General features: G+C 53.2%; 1 protein-coding gene across 1 annotated transcript in view; it reads right to left on the bottom strand.

Annotated features, from left to right (window-relative positions):
• Nucleotides 1-24,054, bottom strand: part of IGSF21 (immunoglobin superfamily member 21) — a gene marked incomplete at its 5' end in the record, with an annotated part of 228,532 nt that overhangs the window by 119,723 nt on the left and 84,755 nt on the right. The window contains one exon of the mRNA XM_029945894.1: nt 9,748-9,860. Coding sequence (XP_029801754.1) covers nt 9,748-9,860 — 113 coding nt within the window. The remainder of the gene's footprint in view (nt 1-9,747; nt 9,861-24,054) is intronic.

Below are 24,054 nucleotides of genomic sequence, written 5' to 3' on the forward strand. Positions count from 1 at the left end.
TTTTCTTTTCGGTGCACTTGGTAAGTGAGGACAAACCCCCTAGACCGAGCTAAGTCCTCAAAATGTTCACCTCGGATCTATCTGCCAGGCTACTGTGCCTTCGAGAGTTTGTTTATTCCTAGGGGAGGGGGAGGGTCCAAGTGTGGCCCAATAGAAGGTCTTGTTATTTGGGGGGTCCCTTTCAACACTTTGGGAGCCAAACGCTTTTATTAGTCCTGTATGAATGTCTCCAGGCAGAGAAATCCGTCTCATCGCCAATATCAGAAACCTCATCTTAATCCCCCAAAGAGGACAGATTTCTCTGGTCACAACACCTTCCTTTGTGCCGGGGAGAATGGCAATGTGCCACCAGATCCTTTCCTCTGTCCCCATCTCCTCCTCCCACCCAAGGGCACCTGTTTACACATCCAGGGGACTGTCCTGTTGGCGTCTGGGCTGAGCCCAGACACTCTTCCTATGTAAGCTTGACTACAACCCCTTCTTCCCGCCAGACCCCCCCCCCCAGAAAGCTCATGGGTTACAGGCTCTTTGACGCACCCTTGAAGCCCCTTGGTCTCCTAGGTCCATCCTGAGTGTGGGCCCTGATGACCCAAGGGTGGAGATAATGATGCCCTGCACACTTCACACTCACGGGCACCTAGACACCTGCTATTATTGTTCTTGAACTTTCAGAGGGATGTCACAGACCCCTTTGAGAATATTCAACCCCTTTCCTCTCCCCTACCCAAAAAGCACATAACATTTGGGGCATACTTTCTGGAGTTTCAAGCAGACGCCCCAGCTTATCTACCTGCTCCGTAGGAATCCAAAGATCCCACGTAAGGCCCCTGGCCGGGGTCTGCCAGCACCACGGCACACACTGGAGAAGCAGATAAATAAAACTCGGCATCAGACACAAAGGCTGGCTGAATAACTAAAATACCAAGTGATACCTCTCTAATGGAAGTGCTTACAAAATGCTAAAGGAACCTCGCAGGATGCAAGCGATCTCTTCATTCTATCTTGGTAGGCGAGGTCAGAGGCCTCACAGAGGAAAGAATGAGTAAGGCTTGGCCAGGCGGAAAGAGAGGATTTAGCAAGCGGAGTGCGGCCAATCCCCTGCTCTGTGGGCGAAGGAAACGGCGCGTCTGCGAGGCATCTCCTTTGTTTCACACAAGTCCCTGTGAGATGCTTGGGGGGAGGCGATCAAGCCTATTGGCCAGAGGAGGGAACAGATCACTACAACTTAATGAAGCCTGGATGGACCAGAAGCTCTCCTCTCCCCTCAGGGGAAATGGGTCCACCTCCCCCTTTGTACCTCCAGCCCCAAGTCTCATGTGCCCAGGTGCCCAGCATGGAGCAGAGCCTCAGGGAGGTTATGTGAATGGCTGGCGTCCAAAGGCCAACGGGTTAATCAGTTGGAAGAGTGGGGATCTCTCCTCCAAATACCAGATGCACTGCTGAGTTACTCCAAGACCTCTTGAACATTCTGGGCAGCCACTTGCACATTCTCCCCAGGAGGAGAGCCAGTCTGGATTTCGAGGCTGGGCAAGTTCAGAACAGATAATGTACCTGGTAGCTTGTGAAAGACATACAAATGGAGAGGGACCGAATGGAAGAAATCATCTTTCTGTTACTGCAAATGTTTGTCTGGAAGGTCAAGGTCAAATGTCCCGAATAGTGGAAACCTCGAAGCTTGCCATAGCTGGTATCAGTGCTTCCTTCAGCCCATTCCAGGCAGGCTTCTCCCCCACGAACTCCAAGGAGGCTGTTCCTTTACAGGTCCCCAGTGGGCCCCATGTTGCAAATTCATGGTCTTTTCTCTGCTCTTGTCGTAAGTCATCTTGCTGCAGGACCGGGCACGGCTGGCTCTTCTCCCCTGGGGTCTGGGACATCCACTCACCCAGCTTCTTCATGTCTTGCCTGCTGCTCCTTCTCAGTCTCTTCCCACTCTACATTTCTCTAAAGTTTGAGCACCCCAGGATCTGGCACTGGGTGGTCTTCTCCTGCCCTCCCCCCTCAGGCCCTCCCTGTCATCTCACCCAGGCCCCCCATCCATATCTGATGCCCCCAAGCAGAAATCTCCAGTCCTGACTTCAGTCGGAACCCCAGACTGGTAGCCTCAGCGGCTGCTCGGACAACCCCATGCCCTTGGTAGGGGCACCTGGAACTTAACAAATGTGACAGAGAATCCCTTCCAGCCTTCTCCTCCCCTCCCCCTGTCTCCACCACGGCCATCCTAATCCTCACCCAAGCCACTGTCACCTCTTGCCTGGTGCAGCCATAACACCCTCTGTGTGGCCTCTGACTCCAACCCATCTGCCACCCAGACATGGCCTTTCAATAAAGCAAATCAGAACCCATTGCTTCCCTGCTCCAAACCCTCCAAAGCTGCCCTGGGAATAACTCCAGACTCAGTGCCCTGGAGCCCCTGGCCTGGTGACAGTGGTCCTACCCACATGTCTGTCACATCTCACCTCTTACCTCCCCACAAATGGCCCTCAGTGGACTCTCCTTAGGTCCCTTGAGCTCACGAAGCTTGTTACCAACATAGAACAGTCTCTTCTCTCTACCTGGAATGTTCCATCTCCATCCCTTAGCAAGGCGGTTCCTTGTTGCCTCGGGGATCTCAGCTTAAATGACTCTTTTCCTGACCACCCAGTCCCTTTCTATCCCAACAGACTATTTTCATTATATGCACTGCCCTTATCATCATCTGGTATTTTTCCTGTTTATCTTTCTACCTCCCCCCACCCCCAAGCTAAACTACAGGAGTTCAGGATCTTGCTGCCCTGTTGCCTGATGCACACGCAGGGCCCAGGACCATCCTGCCTATCAACTACATGCCGAATTACTGTGGAAGGACTGGATGGAGCAGCTAGCTCCTGTCAGAGTTTACCATGCACCCGGCCAGTTGCATTACAATCACCACGGAGAACTGGTTAAAAGTAAAATGCCCCGATGCCCTGTCCTCAGCCATCAGCATATTTTTACAGGTCCCTCTGAAAATTACACGGAGCAGCTAGAGTGGGCCAACCCCTGCCCCTTTTACAACCAAACCTCCATTGAAGACCAGAGATTAGGGGGCTGCAACAACTGCAATTTGCGCTCTTACCTCTAGGGGGAGCTTAAGGTTTCTCCATCACTCCACCCCCAGAAGCAGGAGCTGTGTGAAAAGGGTCTGGGATGGATTCAACCTGTCCCTGAGCATGGAATAAAAGGGTTGAGATGGAACTAGACTTGGAAATGCGTTCTGACTTCCTCTTTATGTGTGATTAGAGTTATTCTATGATCAGCTGTCCTTTGGCAGACCCTCTTTCCACTTATGCAACAGGGGTGATGAGATTTGGCATTCTTCATCAGAGACAGCCTGTCCCTTTGGAAGGCCCGGGGTGAGGGAGGGGAGCCTGGACAAGGCAGTTCGGACCAGCTTGGCTCCGGCTCTCTGAAGAACGTGTCTTGTTTTTCTTACTCTCTTCCCCCTCCAGATTTAGTACTGTTAAGATCAGGATGTGGAGTCCAGGGCAGGAACAAAGAACAACTCAGTTGGGCTTCATGCCCGAGGGTCCCAAGAGGTGGTCCAGCCCACTTCTCCAGGACTTAGGCCTGGCCTCTACTCGTCGCCAAGAGTACACCTGCCTTCGTGCCCTTGATGATATCATTGGACTGTAATGTCCCCTGATGATCATCACTTTCTATTTTGGTTTCAGACAACAAAACATAGTCAAGGACTTACACTAAGAGAGAGCCAATGCCAGTAATGCCATTTTGAAATAACTCTTTGCTTCAGGGAGAGAAGAGCTAAGATCCATTGAAAGGGCTGAGCTATGTGATGACAATTTCCAAGAACTGAAATCCAGTGAGTTCTCCAGAGAGACAAAGAGTCTACCATTTTAACTCATCTCTGCTTGTCTGCCTTGGGAATGCAGGTGGTAGGCTGGAATTCAAGGAACCCGATGATCCTTGGTGATCTTCTGAAAACACCTTCCACCCTCATTTTATGCTTTTCCTTTCTCAATCCCTTAAGCTACCAAGAGACATGTGAGGACAACGGCCACCATTTTTTAAACAGGTGTCACAACAGAGCCAAGCGCTGGGCTTGTTTGGTTGCAGACATCATCTCATTGAAGCTTACAATGTAGGGGTTTTCATGCCCGATTCCACATGAGGTTTCTAGAATGCAGGAAGGTTAGGTCACTGCCCAGACACACACCTTGAACTCATACGCATGTATCCTGATGCCTCAGCGCTCTGTCTTCCTACCTTGCCCTTCCCAGCTTAACGGTCCAGAGCAGCCTCACGGTCCAGAGCAGCCAGGCACAACCTGACCATGGAGGCAGTGAGCAAGGGTGCCGGGTGGGGGCCTGCCCCAGCCAGGTGGCCTCATGGAGGAGGCATTCAGACTGCAAAACAAACACACGCTCCCCACAAGGTGACAGATGGGAGATACGGGACTCCTGAAACCGGTGCATTATCATTGTTGATCAATCTCCTTCTTTCTCTATCTTGCTCTGTGGCTCTCTTTTCTGCGGCCTTGTAACCTGGGCCCAGTGCCGCTCTTGGGAACAGATTGTGAAGGAAAGGGACAAAACAAAGGAGAGATGATAAAAACTTGTGAAAGGCTAAGCTCCCATGATTCTCTGTGACTGTTTAATGGATTTCTATGATATAAACAGACCTTTGGCTTTGCCTGCTGGGCAGCTGACCTCCAACAAAATGAGTTTAGACAGGATTCCTTAATAAGAAATGTTCCTTTTTTCCCCACATCCACAAAGACCCCTGAGCATACGATGACCCACACTCTCTGGCAGACAGATACCATCGGCCGCACCCAGACGCCCACCTGACACAGGAGTGGGCTGCGTGGCACAGTCTATCAAAATGTGCATACGCATTTGTATTTACAGCTCTACAAACATTTATGGAGGTGACTCCACACGAGGTGTGGCAGATACAGTGGGGAAAAGGTGCTGCTTTTGCACTTGAGATGCTTACAGTCTAGTGGACAGACAAGTGTTTTGGCATGGAGAGGTGAGAGCTGGTGTGTAGATCTGCAAAGAGGGGTCATGGAGGTGGGAGTGTCTAGAACTTTCTGCATAGGTCGGGGAAGGTGACATGAGTGGAGACGTGGTCTCCGTGGATGGCCTTCAGTTTCCTTATCTGAAGAACAGGCATAACAATAGACCTGACCTCACAATGCCAATGTGAAGATAAAATGTGGTCATATATCCTCACGGTCCAGAGCAGCCAGGCACAACCTGACCATGGAGGCAGTGAGCAAGGGTGCCGGGTGGGGGCCTGCCCCAGCCAGGTGGCCTCATGGAGGAGGCATTCAGACTGCAAAACAAACACACGCTCCCCACAAGGTGACAGATGGGAGATACGGGACTCCTGAGATACTCCTTTACATAGTAAAGACTCAATAAATATTACTGGCTAATAAGCCACTCAGATTACTATTAGCAGCTTTACTAAAGGAGTCCCCAGTTATAGATGTAAATGGATAGAAATGATAAAGTAGAAGATATTATCAATCATTCTTTTCTGGAACCAAGTCCTGACTTGATTACTAGGGTAGTTTGCTTTTTAGATGACAGCCCCCTACTGGCCAAGTATGGAATTGCACCCCTACTCTATTAGCCACTGAATATTTCTAGGAGAAAAAGCGTGAGCTGTGGAAACCAGGCCTGGGAAACTCAGACCTGGGAGAGAAGGCCATGCAAAAGTGGGGAAAGCATGTGGGGATGGGGACAAGGGCTGCGAGGCCTCCTGAAGTTGGACAGGGCTTTGATAGACAACTAGGAAACCCAGTGAGGGGTCTAACGACCTTCCTGAAAGCTTCTCTTTGTTTTCAAAGAGGTCTTTGAGAAGGATGGTCCCTCTTCCCATCCTTCCAACCCTCCAACCACCCCTCCACATTCTAATGATAGCAGGTTACAGAACAAATAAAATTCATTTTCTGAAATTCACTTTAGAGCAAGTTTGCCTGGAAAGCTGGCTCCATGAGCAGTGGCTTTTCCCTTGTCGGGGAAGCACAGTATATTCCAGAGACCTCAGAAAAAACCCTGCAAATATCTATAGCAAACTACCCAGTAGAACTTTCCGTGATTATGGAAATATTCCATACCTGCTCTGTCCAACATGGTAGCCACCAACTGCATGTGGCTAGTGAGCTCTTGAAATATGGCTAGTCCAACTGAGGAAATGAATTTTTAATTTGATTTGATTTGATTTAATTCAAATTTAAATAGCCACATGTGACTAGTCATGGCTGCCATATTGAACAGCCTGGGGCTCTGATCACATATACTTTCTCAGCTACTCAAGAGTTTTGGCATTTTTTCCCTTATGAACTGGGAAGACTAAGGGGCATAATGTCCAAACTGCAGGCCTTGGCCACCTCCTCCTATCCCCCGCCCCCACCCCAAGCCCAAGACACCCACAAGGTAAGATCTTCCCAAATGTCCAGACAGAGATCTTGTTAACCCCAAGGCAGTGATCCCCCTTTTGCTTCGATCAACTTCATCAGCTCTGCCAGTCTACCCAAAGAATCCAATCCATTCATTCCATTTCTGAAAGCTCAGGATGATTCCATCGCTAAGACAATGTCTTTAGGACCAGAGGGGAGGCTGCTGGGCTTTACACGCCTTGGGCCACTTTGTGCCCACTGGGGTGAGCGGGCAGTGGTGGCCTCATCACAATGCCCTGCTTTTCCCTTCGAAAGAGATTGGAGACACAGCCCTGGCTGGGCCTGTGTAATCTATTCATTTCCTTCCAAGCCAGGCTCTGTAAGCTCATTCACAGAGGATGGGCAAAGGAAGCTGGGGAAGCAAATAGACATACAGAAAACAAACAACGCTGGACAGCTCCCTGCTTGGGGCGGGGGCAGCTGCGGGGAGAGGGAAGTGGGAGAATGGAGATGGAGGGCGGATTCTGACCAGAGGAGAGTGAGGCTCCCATTGCTGCTTCTCTCACGCCCTCCAGAAACCCCGCCCCCCATAAGGACCCTGGCTTCTGCAGCCCCCACCTTGGTAAGCTCTTATCTCTCTCCATTCAGCTGGCTCCTTGGGAAAAGAGGCGATCGGTGAGGGAAGGCCAGAGTGGCAATAGGCAGAAAAAATTGGATGCATGGAGACACTTGCCTGGAGTTTCCCCCTCCCCCTGGCCTCTGCCCCCATCCTCACCATCACAGACAGGGCATGCGGGGCTCCCCTGATCCCAAGGAGAGTTCCAAGTCAGCTGAGCCTGCTACATCGATCCAGCTACAGAATCACAAGGGCCCAAACAGTTGGCTCCAGCGGGCAATTTGCATGTTATTTGCATACATCTGCATATGCCCTCCCCACTCCAGAGGCACTGAGTCAAAGGATGTGAAATGAAGTAAAATAAGTTAATTAGTGCAGCCTACCAGAGCCCAGAACGCAGGGCCTGACACCGTAAGGGATGCAACCGATTCTCAAGGCAATCAATGTGATCGTCTGGGGTGCAGAGAGATGGAGGGGTGGTGACAGGGGAGTCTCAGCATTGGGAGTAGAGACGGGGAGGGCAAGTCCCTGTCTGAACTAAGAGCTGGGCGTCTCCCCATCTTCAGAGGACGTAGACTGGAACCACGGGAAAGCCTGTGCCTGGCTGCCCACACCTGGTCCTGGCCTTGCTGCCGGCAGCCACCTCTGCAGACAGACTTTCACCACTGACGCAGAAATCCCATTTCAAACAAGAGTGAGGACAGTTGCTTCAAGGGCTGGGCAGGCAATGAGGTGTCGCCGGTATTTCCCTGTCTGCAAACCTCCTCCCACCTTCACCTCCGTTAAGCGTTCCCATTGGGTCTCCATATTTCTCTCTGCCAGCCGGGCGGGTCTTGTGCGTCCCCTAATTCTGATCCCGTCTACGGATGGTTGAGGGAGAGACAGTCCCATCGTTAGCAGTGAGCTGCAGTTAATTTAGCACAGTCCTTCTGCCAGGTGCTAATGAGATGCTGGCGGTGTGTGTCAGCCAAGCAGCTCCCATATCATGTAAATACGCCTCTTAGTGATTCAGTTCATGGCACTATTTAACATATGCCTTGACTTTCTCTAGGCCTGTTGATCTATCCAGGATGGAAATCTCATCTAAAGCTGGGGCCCTGGGGGGTGTTCAAGCGGCAGGTTCACACCTGGGGGGCCCAGGCTGCCTGGAGAGCTTGGGTGGGGGGGTGCCCTTGGGGCAATTGTAAGTGGGAGGGGCTACAACGCTTTGGTGGAGAACAATGATCTTGGTTAAAAGGAATGCCAGGCAGAGTCGACAAAACAGCAGCGACCTGCAAATGAGGAATCAAAGACCAAGAATGCAGGAAGGAATAGCAAAGACAGGAGGGTTCCACCAAAGACTGGAGCAAGAGTGAGAAGGAGACTGAGGAGCGTAGTTCAGGGTCAGGCATTGAATGGTGTGTCCCAGTGGGAGCCTCTAACACAGGGAGTCCAGGCACCACGCCATGGGTGTGGCGGTCATAGAGGGCAAAGGAACAGTTCTAGATGTGTGATCATCAAACCACCTGTGCCATCCCTGCCCCCCACCTCCACGCTCCATCCCTTCTATCGAGAGCAGATGCACTTGACCGTGCCATCTACTGCTTTCACCCGAGGAAAGGGCAATGCCGCAGACAGAGGCTAGGGAAGTGTCCCTCTAGATCGGGAGTTGGCGAACTCCATGGTCGATGGAGCAAATCAGCCTACAGCCTATTTTTGAATAGCCCACAAACCAAGAATGTTTTTCTAAACCTCTTTGAAAGGTTGACAAAAATAAAAAAGAGGAGTATTTTGTGACCTATAAAAAATTATGTGAAATTCAAGTCTCAGTGTCCACGAATAAAGATTTGTTGGAGCCTGCCATGCCTTTCCATCGACATGTTGTCTGTGGCTGCTTTCGCACTAGAACAGCAGCGCCGAGTGGTTGTGACAGAGACCATACGGTCCCCAGAGAGGAACGTATTCACTCTGGACCTCACTGAGAAGTGTTGCCAAACCCTGTTTTAGATCATGGAAGGGGCGTTCTCTGCCCAACTTGCTCCCAAGATGTCAGCACCTTGCTGTGTGCAATCTTGGACGTGACACTGCAAGACGTCCTCTCCGCGGGGAGCTTCTCCTGGGTCCAGCCAGCCCTGACTCCCTTGTGGCCAGGGGACACCAGGCTGGAACGCCCAGTGCAGACACAAGAAGGTTCCTATCAGTGGCTGGAGAGGCCAACACTGCGCCCATTGCCCAGAGCAGGTCCTCCTGTTGCCAGCATCAGGGCCCTTGACCGGTGAGCTTCTTTGTGTCTCTTAACAGCACCCCTTCTCAGACCCAGCTCAGGTGCCAATCACCAGGAGAGTCCCATATGTAACTGGATTAGAAGGCAGACTAGCTCTGAAATTCGTTTTAAGGGGACAGGACGCTGTCCTGCTCCTCTCTTTCCCCTGCCAAGGTTACCCGAAACCTCCACCCTGAAATTCCAGCCTCCAACGTTCCTTGCTTGTTACACAGCAGTGCTCTTCCTAACTCGTACTTGGTACTGCTGGGCTCTCCTGAGCAAAGGGGCATTTTAGGGACACATCGGGGACCAGAACGAGACAGTTCCTGAGAACAGAGGAGAAGGCTGAACTAAGCGGTCTTGGAGGAGGGTTCGGGCAGAGGATAGGAGCCTGGCAGAGGGCACAAGACAAGCCAAGCCTGCAAGGGTCTCCAGACGGGCTCTGGGGACTCGACCTTCAGCGCTGGCTGTGGCGTGGAGGGGACAGCTGTGGCGACTTACCCGGTACCACACGATCTCACGCATGCGGCCATCTGTCTTGAAGTTACACTTCAAGGTCACGGCGTCGCCAGCCACCACAGGTGGGAGAGGTTCGATGTTGACAGTCAGGTAGCCTATGGGAAAGAGAAGAAAGGGGAGGTGAGGGCTGGGAGGACTGGAAGGGCTGGGCCAACCGGGGAGGTGGGGAGAGAGCTGAACCCGTCTGCAGGGGGCGCTTTTGCATGGAGCCTGTGTGACAGGTGACGGCCCAGCCTGACCGGCGCTTGTCACTCTCTCCTTCCTTGTCACCGATGTCTCCATCCTCAGAGCCTGCCTGGCTCCTATGCAGCCCTCTAGTCCCGAAACACGTCTTGAGATCTACTTTCCCTTAAAGGAGGCTCTGCCGGTAGCTGGAGGTAATGCCTCAATGTATTTCTACGAGACGCCCCGAGAAACGGTCCTGTGGTCAACCACTGTACCTTCTCCCCCCACTTTTACAGGGTCTCAATATGCATTAGCCAGTTAAGCCTCTCGGGAACCAAGTGCGCTGAAATGCCTCTAACCCAACGTTTCCAAACCTATTTAACCACGTGTCTCTTGGCCATCCCTGGACAGCTGGGTCCCAAGGAACCCACATTGGGAAATGGTGTTCTAGGTGCCCCGACCCCTCCATTCGCAGCCTTCTAACAAATTACTCCTGACGGAAGGGGAAGAGCTCCCGGAGGACCTGCCGTGTGCTTCCTGGACCCACTGGACCCCCTGACCCCCAAATCGCCCATCTCACACATTCTGCCACCGAGGGGAGAGGTAGTTCCCCCTGGAGGCCGTGGAGGTGGAGGGGCGGTTATGAGCTGACCCCCCCGGAAGGACTCAGAGCTTCTGCAAGCACCGGGTGAGGCGTCTCTACCTCCAGCTGCCCCTGGAGAATTCCAGAAGCCCGGACTCTTAACGAGCAGCCACACCAGAGTCTGGCTCGCTGAGGCCTCTGACCTTTCGGCTGCCTCCCAGAGCCCCATCCCCGAGGGCCAAGCCCCAGTCCAGCTCTTCAGGGGGCCTCAGTCTTGGGCTGATCGCCCAGGCCCATCTGATTGGCTTCCCACAGGCTGATGTCTAGCCATTGATCTAATGGATCAATCCAGTCCGATTGTCTTAATGAGAAAACTAGCCAGGATGGGTTCATGGATTTCAATTGTGCAGGGAACCTGAGCGGATCCAGCCCAGGGGCCGGACCCCTGCCTGGAGCTTAATGGTTACAATGCTCCCAGGGCGGGGTGGGGGGGGGGGGGGAGTAAGAATAGACCCTTGGAGGGTTGATGTGGAAGCTGGAGTCAGAATTGACCTGTGTGGCCCCAGGTTTCGGGTCTCAACAGCCAGGGTGAGGAGTAAGGGGGGCTCACCTCTAGGTAGCCTCAACCTCAGGCTGGAGGTCAGGCTCCCAGGAAGCCCCACAGAGCTTGTGTGGTTCTTGAGAGCAGTGACTGGAACCAACTGGAAGCTCCAGTTCCGCTCCCTCCTTTCCTCATCCATTTGGCCCCAAAGTTTGCTCCCACTTGCTCTGAGCGGGGCTGTGATCCAGGAAGCAAGGTGGTCCAGCACTGCCCTGTGCGCTAGGTGTGCACAGTGACATGACCACACTCGGTTGGCGGGTGACAGTGTGGGCTGTGAAAGGAGGGAGGGGAAACCTTCTCAGCCTGGACCAGGGACGTCCTCGAGCCCAGTGGCTCCCAAACCATGACAAACAAGGAGGCTGCCCTTAGGAGGAAGAAGCCCAGGGACAGAGAGGACTTGGGGCGAGCTGATCCTGAGCAGGAAAGAATAATGGGTCCCGTTTTCACAGCACCTACTCTGAGACGGGCTCCGGGCTAAGAGCGACGGTCACGGCAATCCTGGGAGAGAGGAGCCAGCATTCCTCCCACTTTCCCCAGGGAAACAGAGAGGCAGAGTAACCTACCCCGATCACACAGCCGTAAGTGACAGAGCTGGGATTGAAGCCCAGTCTTCTGCTCCATTCTGACCTCCCTGCTGTACACAGCGTCTCTAATGATGAGAAAGGAGAGGGAGGGGCCGGCACAGGGGAGGAGGGGGGCATGCTGCTTCGGGGCCAGGACAGGAGTCCAGGACCTGATGCTGCCTGCTGATCACTCCCTGCCCTGAGCTGACCCCTGGGCCCCCCTTTCCAGGGGGGCCGCCCTCCTTGGGGGGCTCACCTTTGAAGCTGCAAGCCAGATGGTTGAAGAGCTCAGGAGCAGACAAGGGGCCCCTCCCCCCGCAAGGAGGTGGGAAGGACACATTCTTGGATGGGTGAATCTTGCAGCCAGCCTGCGGCGGGTGCAGATGGCGCGTGCGTGCGAGGCAGGCCAGGGCAGGATAGGGTGCCAGCTCGTGGGGCCGCCGGTCGTTGGCAAGCCCGGGCGGGGTTACAGGTGTGAATCGGTGGGGATGGAGGGGGACACATCCGAAGCTCAGGTAACCAGTGGTTGTGTGAAGGGGACACCGAGAGGTGTAGCAGGTGTCTGAGGCAACAGGACCAAGGGCGTGCAGGGGGAGGGAGAGGGGAGCCTCCTGCACAGATGCAGGGGAGGGAGAGGGGGAGGCGGGACTCCTGAAGAGGAGATTTTGAAGGTGGACACCCAGGTCAGGGCAGTTCTGACACCTTAAGACAGCATTTCACGGAGCGCGCAGACAATAGGGAGCGTCTGATAGATGTTTCAAGCAACAGGATTTCTATTCCCGACACTGCGTTAGACGAAATTAAGCACACTCCTCTCCTTCAGAACCTTTCTCTTTTCCCTTCTTTCATCTCGCCTTCATTTGTGAAAAAAAAGATTATTGGGAGTCTGTTCAGTACCAGGCACTGCTCCAGCCCCAGAGACGCAGTGATGAAAACAGGCAAGCCCCGTCCTCATGAAGCTGAGGATACAGCCAAGGAAAAGACACGAATGAGGGGAAATGCGGCAGGTGGTGATACATGCAATGGATTAAGGTAAACGAGGGCAAAGCAACCTCAGGGAACAGAAGGGCAGGGGCTACTCTGGACAGGGTGGCCCAGGAGGCCTCTCTGATGGGAACCAGAATAAAGGCAAGTGTGAGCCATGCAGGTATCTAGGGGGAAAGCATTCCAGATGGAGGATACCACCCAGGCAAAAGGCCTGAAGCTGCAGTGTGCTCACTCAGGGCGGGCCAGGAGAGGAAATGTTTTCATCACGTTGTACGCCCCCGGAGCCCATCTTTGACTCAGCATCTTGCAGGACTAGAACCAGGGCGGGGACGAGGGGGAGGCAAGTGAGGTGGCGATAGGGTGCAAAACTGAGGGAGGCCCTCCCCCCCGCTTCCGCGCAGGCCCCTGAGTCACACTTGCCTCCCCTCTTCCTGGCCTTGGCCTTGCTAGAGTGCTTGGGAACAAACACCGGGACCAGGCGGAAGGGACTGTGTCTCCCATTCCCCAGGGCCCCCTGCTCAGAGGGCGGGGGCGGGGTGACAGCTCCTTGCCCAGCGCCCTGAGGCTCCAGCCACCGCACAGAAATGACAAGCTCCTCCCTGGGTAGCCTGGCGCCGCCTAGCCCCGTTCGGCTCAGGGACAACCTGTGCGATGTAAAATCCGCGATGGCAGCACGTGTCACGCTGGAGTGTAATTGTCTGTTTGCACATCTGCCTCTCCTTCTGGAATGCGAGCCCCATTAATATCGGTGGAGTATTAAAATGAGATCCGACAAGTGCTGCTTTTGGAGCTTTCTTATGAGCAGGCGGTGACAATCCACCACCGCCCAGGGAGGATTTCTCAGTCATTAAGGAGCTGACGTTCGGGGTTGGGGGAGGGGGGGCATGCCTGGCTCAAAGACACCACCGCCTATGCAGTAAAGCCTGGAACTGGAACCCAGATCTGGCCGCTTCCAAGGCCATCGCTGCTGTTTGGAGCAGAGTCACGTGACCTCAGCAGGGGATTTGGGGAGGGTGGCTCGGATTAGCCTGCATCTTCACGGGGGCCTGGCTCTCAGACGGGGCGGCAGGCCAATGCAGAGGCCGGAAGAGCCCAAGGGGATCTGAACACAGAGCAATGGAAACTGCAAACGGAGAAGGCTGGGCTTGGGATCAGGTCAGAGCCAGGGAGGATGGGGGCGGGGGCGCTTTCGATCAGAGCCTCTTAACAGGCTGCAGGCTCCCGGATGGTTCCTCTCCAGGGCCAGGATGAGCCTCAGATGACAGCGTGGGCCCTGAACCTCAGGTCTGGAGGGGAGGTCGCTAGCTAGGGCAGGGAGGGGGAGCAGGGGACAAGGCAGTTTTCTGACAGATGTACCAGGTGAGGATTGAGTCAATCACCTGAGCGCAGGTGAGAACTCACCGCCCCAGATAGAGGCATACAGGAGGGTTCATGGCCAAGGGGGTTTTGCAAAAGAAAAGCACAGGAAAAGTTCTCCCTGAGATCCAACTAACATCTCTCCAGCTCCTGCTTCACAAAATTCCATCGCCTTCCGCATGCCTTACATTGGCTCTTTCCCTGAAAGTTCCTCCCTCACTTCCCTTGCTTCTCCCGCCCACATGCCTCTGACAGATTTGAAGTCAGCTTTCTGGTGGAGGTTTCTAGCTCTGTACCACTCAGCGGTGACCTGGGCAACTCCTGTGGCCGCCACAGGACTCAGTTTCCCCGTGTGGGCATGGGTCCTAGGGCTTTGTTCACCATGAGCTCTGCCCGCCCAGGGAGGTGCCCCCCACAGGGGGATGTGGGACCATGCTTCTTGGCCTCCCAGACCTCCGTTCCTTCTCACTTCCCACTGTCTGGCTGAAGGAAGGTGGTCCTGGATAGAAGTGGGAAGTGTGGGGTCTGCTATCTGGAAGCTAGTCAATGAGTGAAGGATTAAGAGATGACCAGGAATCCAGAGCCAGGAGACCCACATGGCATCCTTCTCCCAAGGTGGAGGGCAGAAACAAGAGGAGATCCGAGAAGGCCCCCTACTGCCAGAAACCCCCCCCACCCCCCCTCCCCCAGCCATAGCCCAAATCGGGTGGTGGGAAGGGAAGTTTGTGCAGGCAGGGGTTGGGGGAGAGGGGCTCATCCACCAGCCAGGAGGCAGGGAGCACAGTCAGAGGAGCCTAAAAGACCTGAGTTCTGGTCTCCACTGTGCTGTCCACCAGCTCTGGGACCCCAGGCAGGCTGTCCCTCTCTCTGCGCCTCAGTTTCCTCGATGAGGACTGAACTCGATCTTGAGGGCCTTTCAGCTCCCATCAACCCCAAGTCAGGTGTTAACTGAGCCTGAATCTTGCCACCTTGGCTCCTGGTACAACTTGACACCATTTCTCCGAGAAGTGAATCCGTCAATTAATCTGCCACCGGCTAAAGACGGAGCTCTGTCTTTCTTGGCATTAAATGTGCCACCAATCAGCCCTTTGCGTGAAAGCCCCCAAGCACAATATCAAGAAGCAGGATCAGGAGCAGAGCTGGATTCATCTTAACGAAGCAGTTCATTATCCCGAATGGACCCATCACTCTCCCCCTCTATCTCTGACAGCATTTATCCCGCGCCTGTTAAGATACATTTAGCAAAATCGCAGGCAATATTTAGGAAGCAGGCGCCCTCCCCAACGAGGTGATGATGAATAGGTCTTCTGTCCGGTAACTCGCCCTGTGATACCCCAGCGTCCCTCCTCCCCTATTTCCCAGCTCAGAGGGGACGCTTCCAGAGGGCCGGCTCCATCTGGCCCCCTGGGTCCGCGAGGGTTGCCATAGGAGGGGTTCAGGCCTGCCTTGATGCAGTGAAAAGAGACAAAAATTATATTCGGGAGACCAGATGTTTCCGTCTGCCCAGATCGAGGGCTTTCCTGGGACAAGGCTTTTAGCATCAAACCACAAAGTCCCTGGGAAGCCAAAATAAGGTGGTCACTCAAGTTATAATTCTACCATGGTCCGTGGTTGGCTGTGGTGCATCGCTTAAACCTCTCTACCTAGTTCAACACTGAGGGCGACCGTACCTCCCTTGACCAACTCAAAGACATGTGGAGTCAAGGCTAAACTAATCCCTGGGGCTCAACTCCTAGTATCTAGGAACCTCTCCTGGCGGTCAGGCAGGAGAACTCTGTCCAACAGAGGAAATGAGCCCCGGCTGGGGAGTGGTCGCCCCATCAGGCACCAGAGGGTGTAAGACAGACCAACTGAGTCAGCAGACCAGGCGGCTCAAGCCATGAACAGACGCAGCAGAATCCATGGGTAATGGCACTTGCCAAGCCGCCATCCGGCAGGACCCCAGAGCAGTAGACGGCGCGCATCACCCGAGTGGGGTGACAGAACTAGCAGCCTCAGTGTCGGGGGACTGGGTGATTGGCACATTCTGAGTGGTGTCCTGCTTTTTCTGGGAGCATGTGCTGAGCTGGGGTCCTGTGTCCCTTGTCGCCAGCAGAGGCAAGCAGGTACCTTGCAGCAGGGGGCTAGGAGCTCCGAACACAGGGTCCTGCATTCCAACCGCATGCACCCTTGGATGTCTGCAGGGCCCCTCAAATGAACAGGTTCAAAACTGAAGTGAGGCTTCCCCTACTTCTCCTCGGCTCAGGCAAGTCCGGCACGCTCTACAAAACATACCCAGAATCCAAGTCCCTCATGCATCCACTGCTCTCCCCTGGGCCCGGCCACCACACTTTCTTGCTGGTCTACTGCAACCGATATCCTGGCTCCCTCCTCTGCCCTCACTCTCTTCCTCATTCCCTCCACCTACGCACAATGACCCAGCCCATCCCCCAATACGCCAACCATATCCCCACCTCAGGACCTTTGCACTTGCCGGTCCCACCTCCCCAGTCTTTCCCCAGACACTCACAGGGCTCAATCCCTCAATTTTGCTCTTTGGAGAAGCCCTTTCCAACTATCCTATATAAAATAACATCCCTGTCATTCTCTTGCTTCTTACCTTGCTTTCTTCTTTTATAAACATTTATTATTGCCTGACACATATTCATTTGTTTGTCTACTGATATTCCCCTCCCCCACCCCCTTACCCAACCAGGTTGGGCTTACACGAGAGCATAGACTGTGTGTGCATGCACGTGTGTGTGTGTTTGTATTTCAATCTTTTCTTCCTGGTGTTCAGATCGGATCACTTCCATAGATCTATTTCAAGTTCACAGACTTTCCTCTGTCATCTCATTCCTGCTACTGAGTCTGTCCTGTGAGGTTTTGGTTTTTTTTTAACTTCAGTTATCGTATTTTTTGGTTCTATAGTTTCTGTCCGGTTCTCCTTTATGTCTTCTATTTCTTTGCCAAGACTTTCTGTTTTCATATTTGTTTCAGGATTATTTGTGATTTTGCCTGTCCAAGCATTTTTATAATGGCCACTTTAAAGTCCTTGTCAGACCATTGTATCACAGAGCCTGTTGACTGTCTCCTCACGTGAATTGAGATTTTCACAGTTCTTTTGTGATTTTAGTTTTTATCTTGGACATTTTCAGATACAAGAGTCTGGTTTATGGGACGTGTTTATACTCATTCTTTCAGGGGTACTTTAAACTCAGGTGTTCTTGGGACACCTGGAGGGCTCAGTCGGCTAAGTGTCCAACTTTGGCTCAGGTCATGATCCCACAGTTCTGTGCTGACAGTCAGGCTCTGTGCTGACAGCTCGGAGCCGGGAGCCTGCTTCAGATTCTGTGTCTCCCTCTCTCTCTGCCTCTCCCCTCCTCGCACTCTGTGTCTCTCTCTCTCTCAAAAATAAATAAACACTTAAAAATTTTTTTTTAATTCTAGTGTTCTTCCCCAAACCACCTGCAAGGATTTACGTATGGGGTTTTCAGGCAGGTGCCCACACATTCTGCCCAGGTCTCACGTCATGTTAGCGGGAGATAAAAGGAGGCAGCTTCATACTTCACCACCTCAACCAGAAGTCCTTGACTTGGTGGTTTTTAAATCACGACTTTATCCCTAGAAACTAGAACAGTTCCTCGCATTTTAATAGGAATTCGGTAAGAACTGTGTTGAATGAGCCCCAAACTGAACAAATACAGGTGATCAGTGCTTGGCAATTTTCAAAGGATATCTGGGATTATTATCTAACTGGTCACCATAGCAACCCCATGGAATAGCGTCCCCATTTTACAGGCGAAGAGACGGAGGCCCTGAGATACAGAATCACTTCCTCATGATCACCCAGACGTGGGCTTGGCAGGCCGGCCCTCTGACTCTGAACTGGGTACCCTTTCGCTCTCCCTCCTGCAGAGCCCCCTGCCCACTGCCCTCCAATGGTAAGCAAGGGGAAAGCAGGGGTGAGGAGGAGGGTCAGGTGCCCAGAAGTACACAAGAAACTTGCTCCAGGCTGGCGCGATCAGACACCAGGCTGGATCACTGGACCCAACACCTCCACAAGCGGCAGCAGAATGACTGGTAGCCGAGGCCACGTTCAAGTTCAAAGCCAGCAGAGGATGCTACCATGGCCAGAGGAATGTGTCTGATAACTTTTCCAGCACTGCAAGAGACCTGAGGCTGGCTGGATGAATTCCTTCTATCGCATCTCTGACAGACAGTCCCTTGATCCCACCTCTGGACGAAGTGCCTGTTTTGTGTCACTGAAGCCATCACGTTCTGATGCAAAGTAGCTACAGAAGAATCAAAAGCAATGCTCTCCACCACTCTTCTCTAGGACGGCAGGGGCCGGGTCTACCGTCAGACCAGGAGCTCCCTGTGGGCGGGCAGGGGCTCCAGGACCCCCCTCCCTTGGGAGAATCAGCCTGGGCTCCCCAAGATGTGATCTGGAGCCGACAGACAGTCGGGTGGTGGCGGCAGCTCCGTCAGCGGGACTGAAGACCTTGCTGGGGTGTAGACCACGAGAGTCGGGGTCACATAAATTCCTGATGACACCCTCCCCTTTCTGTGGCGCTGCGATTTATCTCCATGTGATAGTGGGAGTTCCATGCACCAGCACTCATGAAGAAAAGAGGTCACCCCACCTCATGAAGATGAATACCATGGCGTGGCACGGATGACAGCCTCCCTGGGCTCCCTGTGCCGCATAATTACTCTCATAATAAATATTATTACAGCAAAACAATTACTGCGACCGGATCTTTCCGGCAGGTACAGACGGTTTGGTGAAATACACCTTCGGCGCTGAGCTAACAGGTGCTCCCAGCCAGGAACCGGGGTGAGAGGTGGGGCAGAGGGTGGAGGGGGCCTTTTAAGAAATGAAAGCATCTGAGCAAAGAGGAGAGGCTAACAGCTGACCTGTCGCTAAGATGGATCAATCCTTCCTCTCAAACAGCTCTCAAAACTCTCTCTGCCCCGCACCAATCCTGCCATGGTTCAGACCCCTAAAATCCCTCCCCAGGACCCTGCCCAGGCAGCTTGCTGACATCCCACCCCAGTCTTGGCCCTCCAACGCACCCCCACCTGAGGTCTCAGCGAGGTCTCTAAAATGCAAATCTGATGACGCCACCTCTCTGGCTAGTGCCATTCAATTTCCCCACCCCATTGCCTTCCAATTCAGGATCAAGTTCAGACTCTGTCATGGCCAACCGGGCCCCTAATGATCTCGCCTCTCTCACCCTCTCCAACTCAATCAGTCTCACACCACGTCTGTGCCACCGTGGGCCCCTCCCCCACCCCTCCCCTACCCCCTCAGGTTGTTCTTTCTTTTTTTGTTTTAGTCTGTGTTACTTCCTCTTCCTGGAATGCCCTTCTCTGGGCTCATTTAGGGAAATCTGTCTGTGCCCTGCCAGGCTCAATGCAACCGTCACCCCTTCCTTGACTGATCTGAGTCCGATGGTCCCTCTTCTGAGCTCACCGACCCTTGTGAGCACCTCGATCATAGCCATCCGCACTGACTGTAATGTAACACACCGTTCTTTGTGGATGCCTCTGCCTTCAGACTGGGCGCGTCTTAAGGTCAGGGACCTGATGCGCGTCTCCAGTTTCCTGCATGATGTGCAGCACATGGTGGGTGCTCCCACGAGGTAGTGAGTGAGCCGCCACATGAACGCTGCATGTGACAGTGCTTGGTAGCCGTGGAGCCCTGGACGATGAGGATTATGCTGTAGCCTGGTGTCCTGATGTCCCACTCCGGATCCAAATCCTCCATTGTCTCCCGGCCGCCTCTGGGATGAAGTCCACTCCCTTTCCCCTCACACGCCCAGCCTCTGTCTCTTCCTCAGCTCATCTCTTGTCCCTCTGCCTTGTGTGTGCTGAGCCTCAGCCACTCAGTGCTCCCCAAGTATGGTAGACATTGTGCGGCTCCTGGGTCTATGCACCTGCCGTCACTTGACCCTCATTGTTTTGATATTCCCTTCAGGGCTTCGCTTAGACCTCACTTAGGCCAGAGGCCTGACCTGACACCAGCGCCAACTTCACCTGCCCCATGCCCAGCACCGCCAGGCCGGAGTTAAGTGCTCCTCTCCTACCATCTACCACAGCCCTACTCCGTTGCATGGTGACACCCTTTTTGGCTAATCTGTCTCCCACTTCCATGGATCGTGAGCTCCCAGAGAGTCAAAACATGTCTCATGGGCTTAGCATGCTGCTGGCTACACTGTTGGCATGAAAGGCATTATTTATTGAATGGATGGATGAATGGATGGATTCATGGCTGGACAAATAAATTCTGCAGACAATTTCAGCTAGCCTAGCTTTGGCCATAACATCCAATTCTGTTGGGACTGGAAGGTTGTTTTATTTTTTGTTTTTTGGGGTTTTTTTTTTTTTTGGCCTTAATGGGCTATGGGTTTCTACCCTAAATTTAGGCCATGAAAGAACATCTAGAGGGGAGGTCCCTATCCTCAGCCTCCTGGTTCTCATCTCCCCCAGCACGCCTGGGAGCCGCTGGCCTTTGCAGGGGGACACGCCTGCTACTTTTGGCCTCTACCCCTTGCCCCAACCTCCAGGCTCTCGTGAAATACTCCCACTCTGTCATCTCCAGCCAGCACATCAAACTCCCTTCTGTCAGAGGCAATAGATGCTCAAAAGCCTTGTAGTATTAATGTATTATTCATGATGTATGTATTATTTATCATTCGTTTGTTTATTTATTATTAATTTGTGTTTCATTATTGATAATGATGTGGTTACACTATTAATAAGGAGCTGGGCAAAGCTGTCCTATGACCTGATGCTGCTCCAATTCCCTGGAGAGCCAAGGCGGGGAGTGGGGAGGGGTCATCTGTCTCCCCATTTTGTGGATGGGAGACACTGAGGACAGAGAAGGACAGGTTTTGTTCAGTCAGTCCCCTTGCCTTTGAGACACATGCCAGGGAAGTTGATGAGACTGGGGAAAAGCTTCACTGGGGCAGTACATGCTGAGTTGACAATAAGGCCAAGGGTCTGGGTTCCTACGAGACACTGAGGCTGGTCTCCAGCTAGAACCTCGTGCGCTGCTCGTCCCAGGTTCCATCAGCGGAGTCCGTCCAGGGCTCGGAAGCTGTCTTTGCTCTATCTTGAACACGGTGCCTGCTCTGCGCCTGAGTGCGTGCTCCCCAAACCCTATCCCTCTCCCTCGAGTGCTCATTTCCCAGCCTCCCCTGTGGTATAGTGGGGCCATGTGACTAAACCCTGGCAGTGGAGGGCAGCCTCCAGGCCTGGGCCCTAGGAGCAGCCCGTGCCACCCTGCACACCCTCTCTCTGTGTCAGCTGCCTGGATGGAGGGGGCGCTGAGGACCCAGAGGGGGCAGAGCCATAAGGTGGGAAGAGCCTGGCTACTTGAATGACAGCACAGAATGACGTCCTCCCGCGGTCCCTGATGGACAAGGATATGAGTAAGGAATAACATGTTATTGTGTTCAGCTCCTGAGATTTTGTTGCAGCAGTTATTCTACCAATAGGTTCCACGAATAGTGCACATAGTAGGTACTCAGGAGGGTCTCAGTGGAAACAAAGTGAACGGGCAGATAAAGACATAGCAACAAAATCAGCCGACGGCTCTGGCTCCAGTGTCGTTGAGCTGGGCTCCCAGAGCACGAGTATCATGGGGAAGTGGGCTTCCTGATCTTGAATCGAAACCCTTCTGTTACACAGATGGATAAACCGAAGTCCAGAGAAGGGAAGAGTCACAGCCAAGGTCATAGTGATCTAAGACCAGGACCCAGGGCTCCTGAAGCATAGTCCCGGGACCCTCCCACCAGAGCACCATCTTCTTTCCAGCTGTATTTCATCTGACAGCCCGCTGTCTGCTCTGGAACTTTCTGTGTCCTTGGGGTTGGGTGAGGGGAGCCACTGCTTCTTTATCCCTGGGTCAGGCCAGCAGGCAAAGAGCATCTGGAGCTGCTGGCCCGGGAGGCAGAAGGCTGTGATTCGGGTGCCCTGAAATGCTGGGAAGCTGACAAGCCACAGGCACCCTGCAGGGTCCTCTCCGGGGACGCAGCTGGCAACGCGGAGGCCATGGGCAGTGGCAGGAAGAAAGTGAAACGGCTCTAGACCTTGGAGCCAAGATGGGGCTTGTTCTGCCATCGACACACAGGGCAAGTCCCCATCCCTCCCCTGGCCTCAGTGGTCTCCTCTGGAAAAGGGGCTCATGGTGCTTACTGTTCAGGGCAATGGTGACATCAAAATGCCTTCTCTGTAGGGGATCCTTATCCTTACTTCTTAGGGCAGGGAAGGCCGGGGACGAGGCAGATGCAGGGGGCCGACTGCAGTATCCCGCGGGAGGAGCCTGTGCAGGCGTGGACAGGCTGGCCGGCACTCCCCGGCCTCGGCCCCCCAGCCTCCCCAGGGGCTCCCCTCTTCCACCAGCAAGCCTGCTCAAAAGACTTTTCTAGAAAGCTTTGGGGCAGACGGCCCTGTTGGGGTTTGAGCTCAGCCTCGGAACCTGAACCCTGGCCTGTGCCATCTCGTATCCTCTATGGAGATTTCTGAAGCAAAGCACACGGCGGGCCCGGCAGCCTAACGCCCTCCGACCTCCACCGAGATCACAAGCACAGACTCGTGAGCAACTGGGAGGCTTCTCTGCCTTAGAATAAAATTTAAAATATGGATCACAGGTTATTAAGGAATATTTTTAAAGAAAAATAGCTATTACTCAGGGAACACTGTCTAAGTGAGGTTATAAACTGGGCTTAATCAGTAAAACGAGGCAACTTAATGAAAAAAATTACAATTTAAAATAGGCCCACATTAAATAATAATGCCTCATAAACACAGAGGTCCGTTAGCATGTAAGAATTAATTGCTGGACTCGGAAGCTAAAGGCACGAAAAAGGAATCCTTAATTTTTGGACCTTTTCTTTTTCTTGCACCCAAAGGCATCCTGCACTAGACTAGATTTTCTTCCCTTTGGCACAAACGGATCTGGAAATTTGCAAAGGCAAATCCGTTCGGTAGCCATTGTGTCCTCCCCCGTGATTTGAAGGCGTGCTGTGGATGAAGCATGGCTTTGCTCACGGGATCTGTGCTGGTGTTAAATAAACTCACGTGACGAGGGTTCCCCGCTGATGACTTAGGGGGTGGGCTCACGTGGCAGAATCACAGCCCCTAAGTAAGGCTCTTCAAGCAAGGAGACTCAAGCCGTTAGGACGGTAGCCTGACAGGTCCGTGAGATCCAGTCTTCATTCTAGAAACCATTAGAAATGGTCCCATAGGGACGCCTGGGTGGCTCAGCTGGTTAAGCGTCCAAATTTTGGTTTCGGCTCATCATGATCTTGCGGTTTGTGGGTTCGAGCCCCGCGTTGGGCTCTGTGCTGGCAGTGCAGAGCCTGCTTGGGATTCTCTCTCCCTCTCTCTCTGCCCCTCCCCTACTCACTCTCTCTCCCAAAATAAATAAATTAAACCTTAAAAAAAAAAAAGAAAAGAAATGGTCCCATAAAGCAGAGTGGTCTCAACCAGAGGCAATTTTTGCACCCCCAGGGGACGTCTGGCAGTGTCTGCTGAGATTTTTGGATGTCACTACTGGCATCTATGGTGTAGCGTCTGGGGATGTGCAAACATCCTATAATGCACAGAACAGCCCACAATCAAGAGCTGTCCAGCCCCTAATGTGCCTTCAACAGCGAAGGAATGCAAACTTCCTGAAGGTATGACATGTGCTTAGACGTTTGCAGGCACGGGAGCCCGACAGACTCTCCAAACATCAGGACCAGCTGTCTGAAGCCCGGAATGTGGATTATTGAAAACTTCTCCCTCAACATGACCCCAGCACCAGCTGTGCCTGGCACCTGACTCTCACTCAAGCTGCTTCTTTTTTTTTTTAATTTATTCTTAAGAGAGAGGGAGAGACAGACAGAGCGTGAGCAGGGGAGGGCAGAGTGAGAGAGGGACACGGAATCAGAAGCAGGTTCCAGGCTCTGAGCTGTCAGCACAGAGCCAGACGCGGGGCTCGAACTCAAAAGCCGTGAGATCATGACCTGAGCTGAAGTAGGTCATTCAACTGACTGAGCCAC

This window comes from Suricata suricatta, chromosome 8 (assembly GCF_006229205.1).
Source record: "Suricata suricatta isolate VVHF042 chromosome 8, meerkat_22Aug2017_6uvM2_HiC, whole genome shotgun sequence".
NCBI lineage: Eukaryota > Metazoa > Chordata > Mammalia > Carnivora > Herpestidae > Suricata > Suricata suricatta.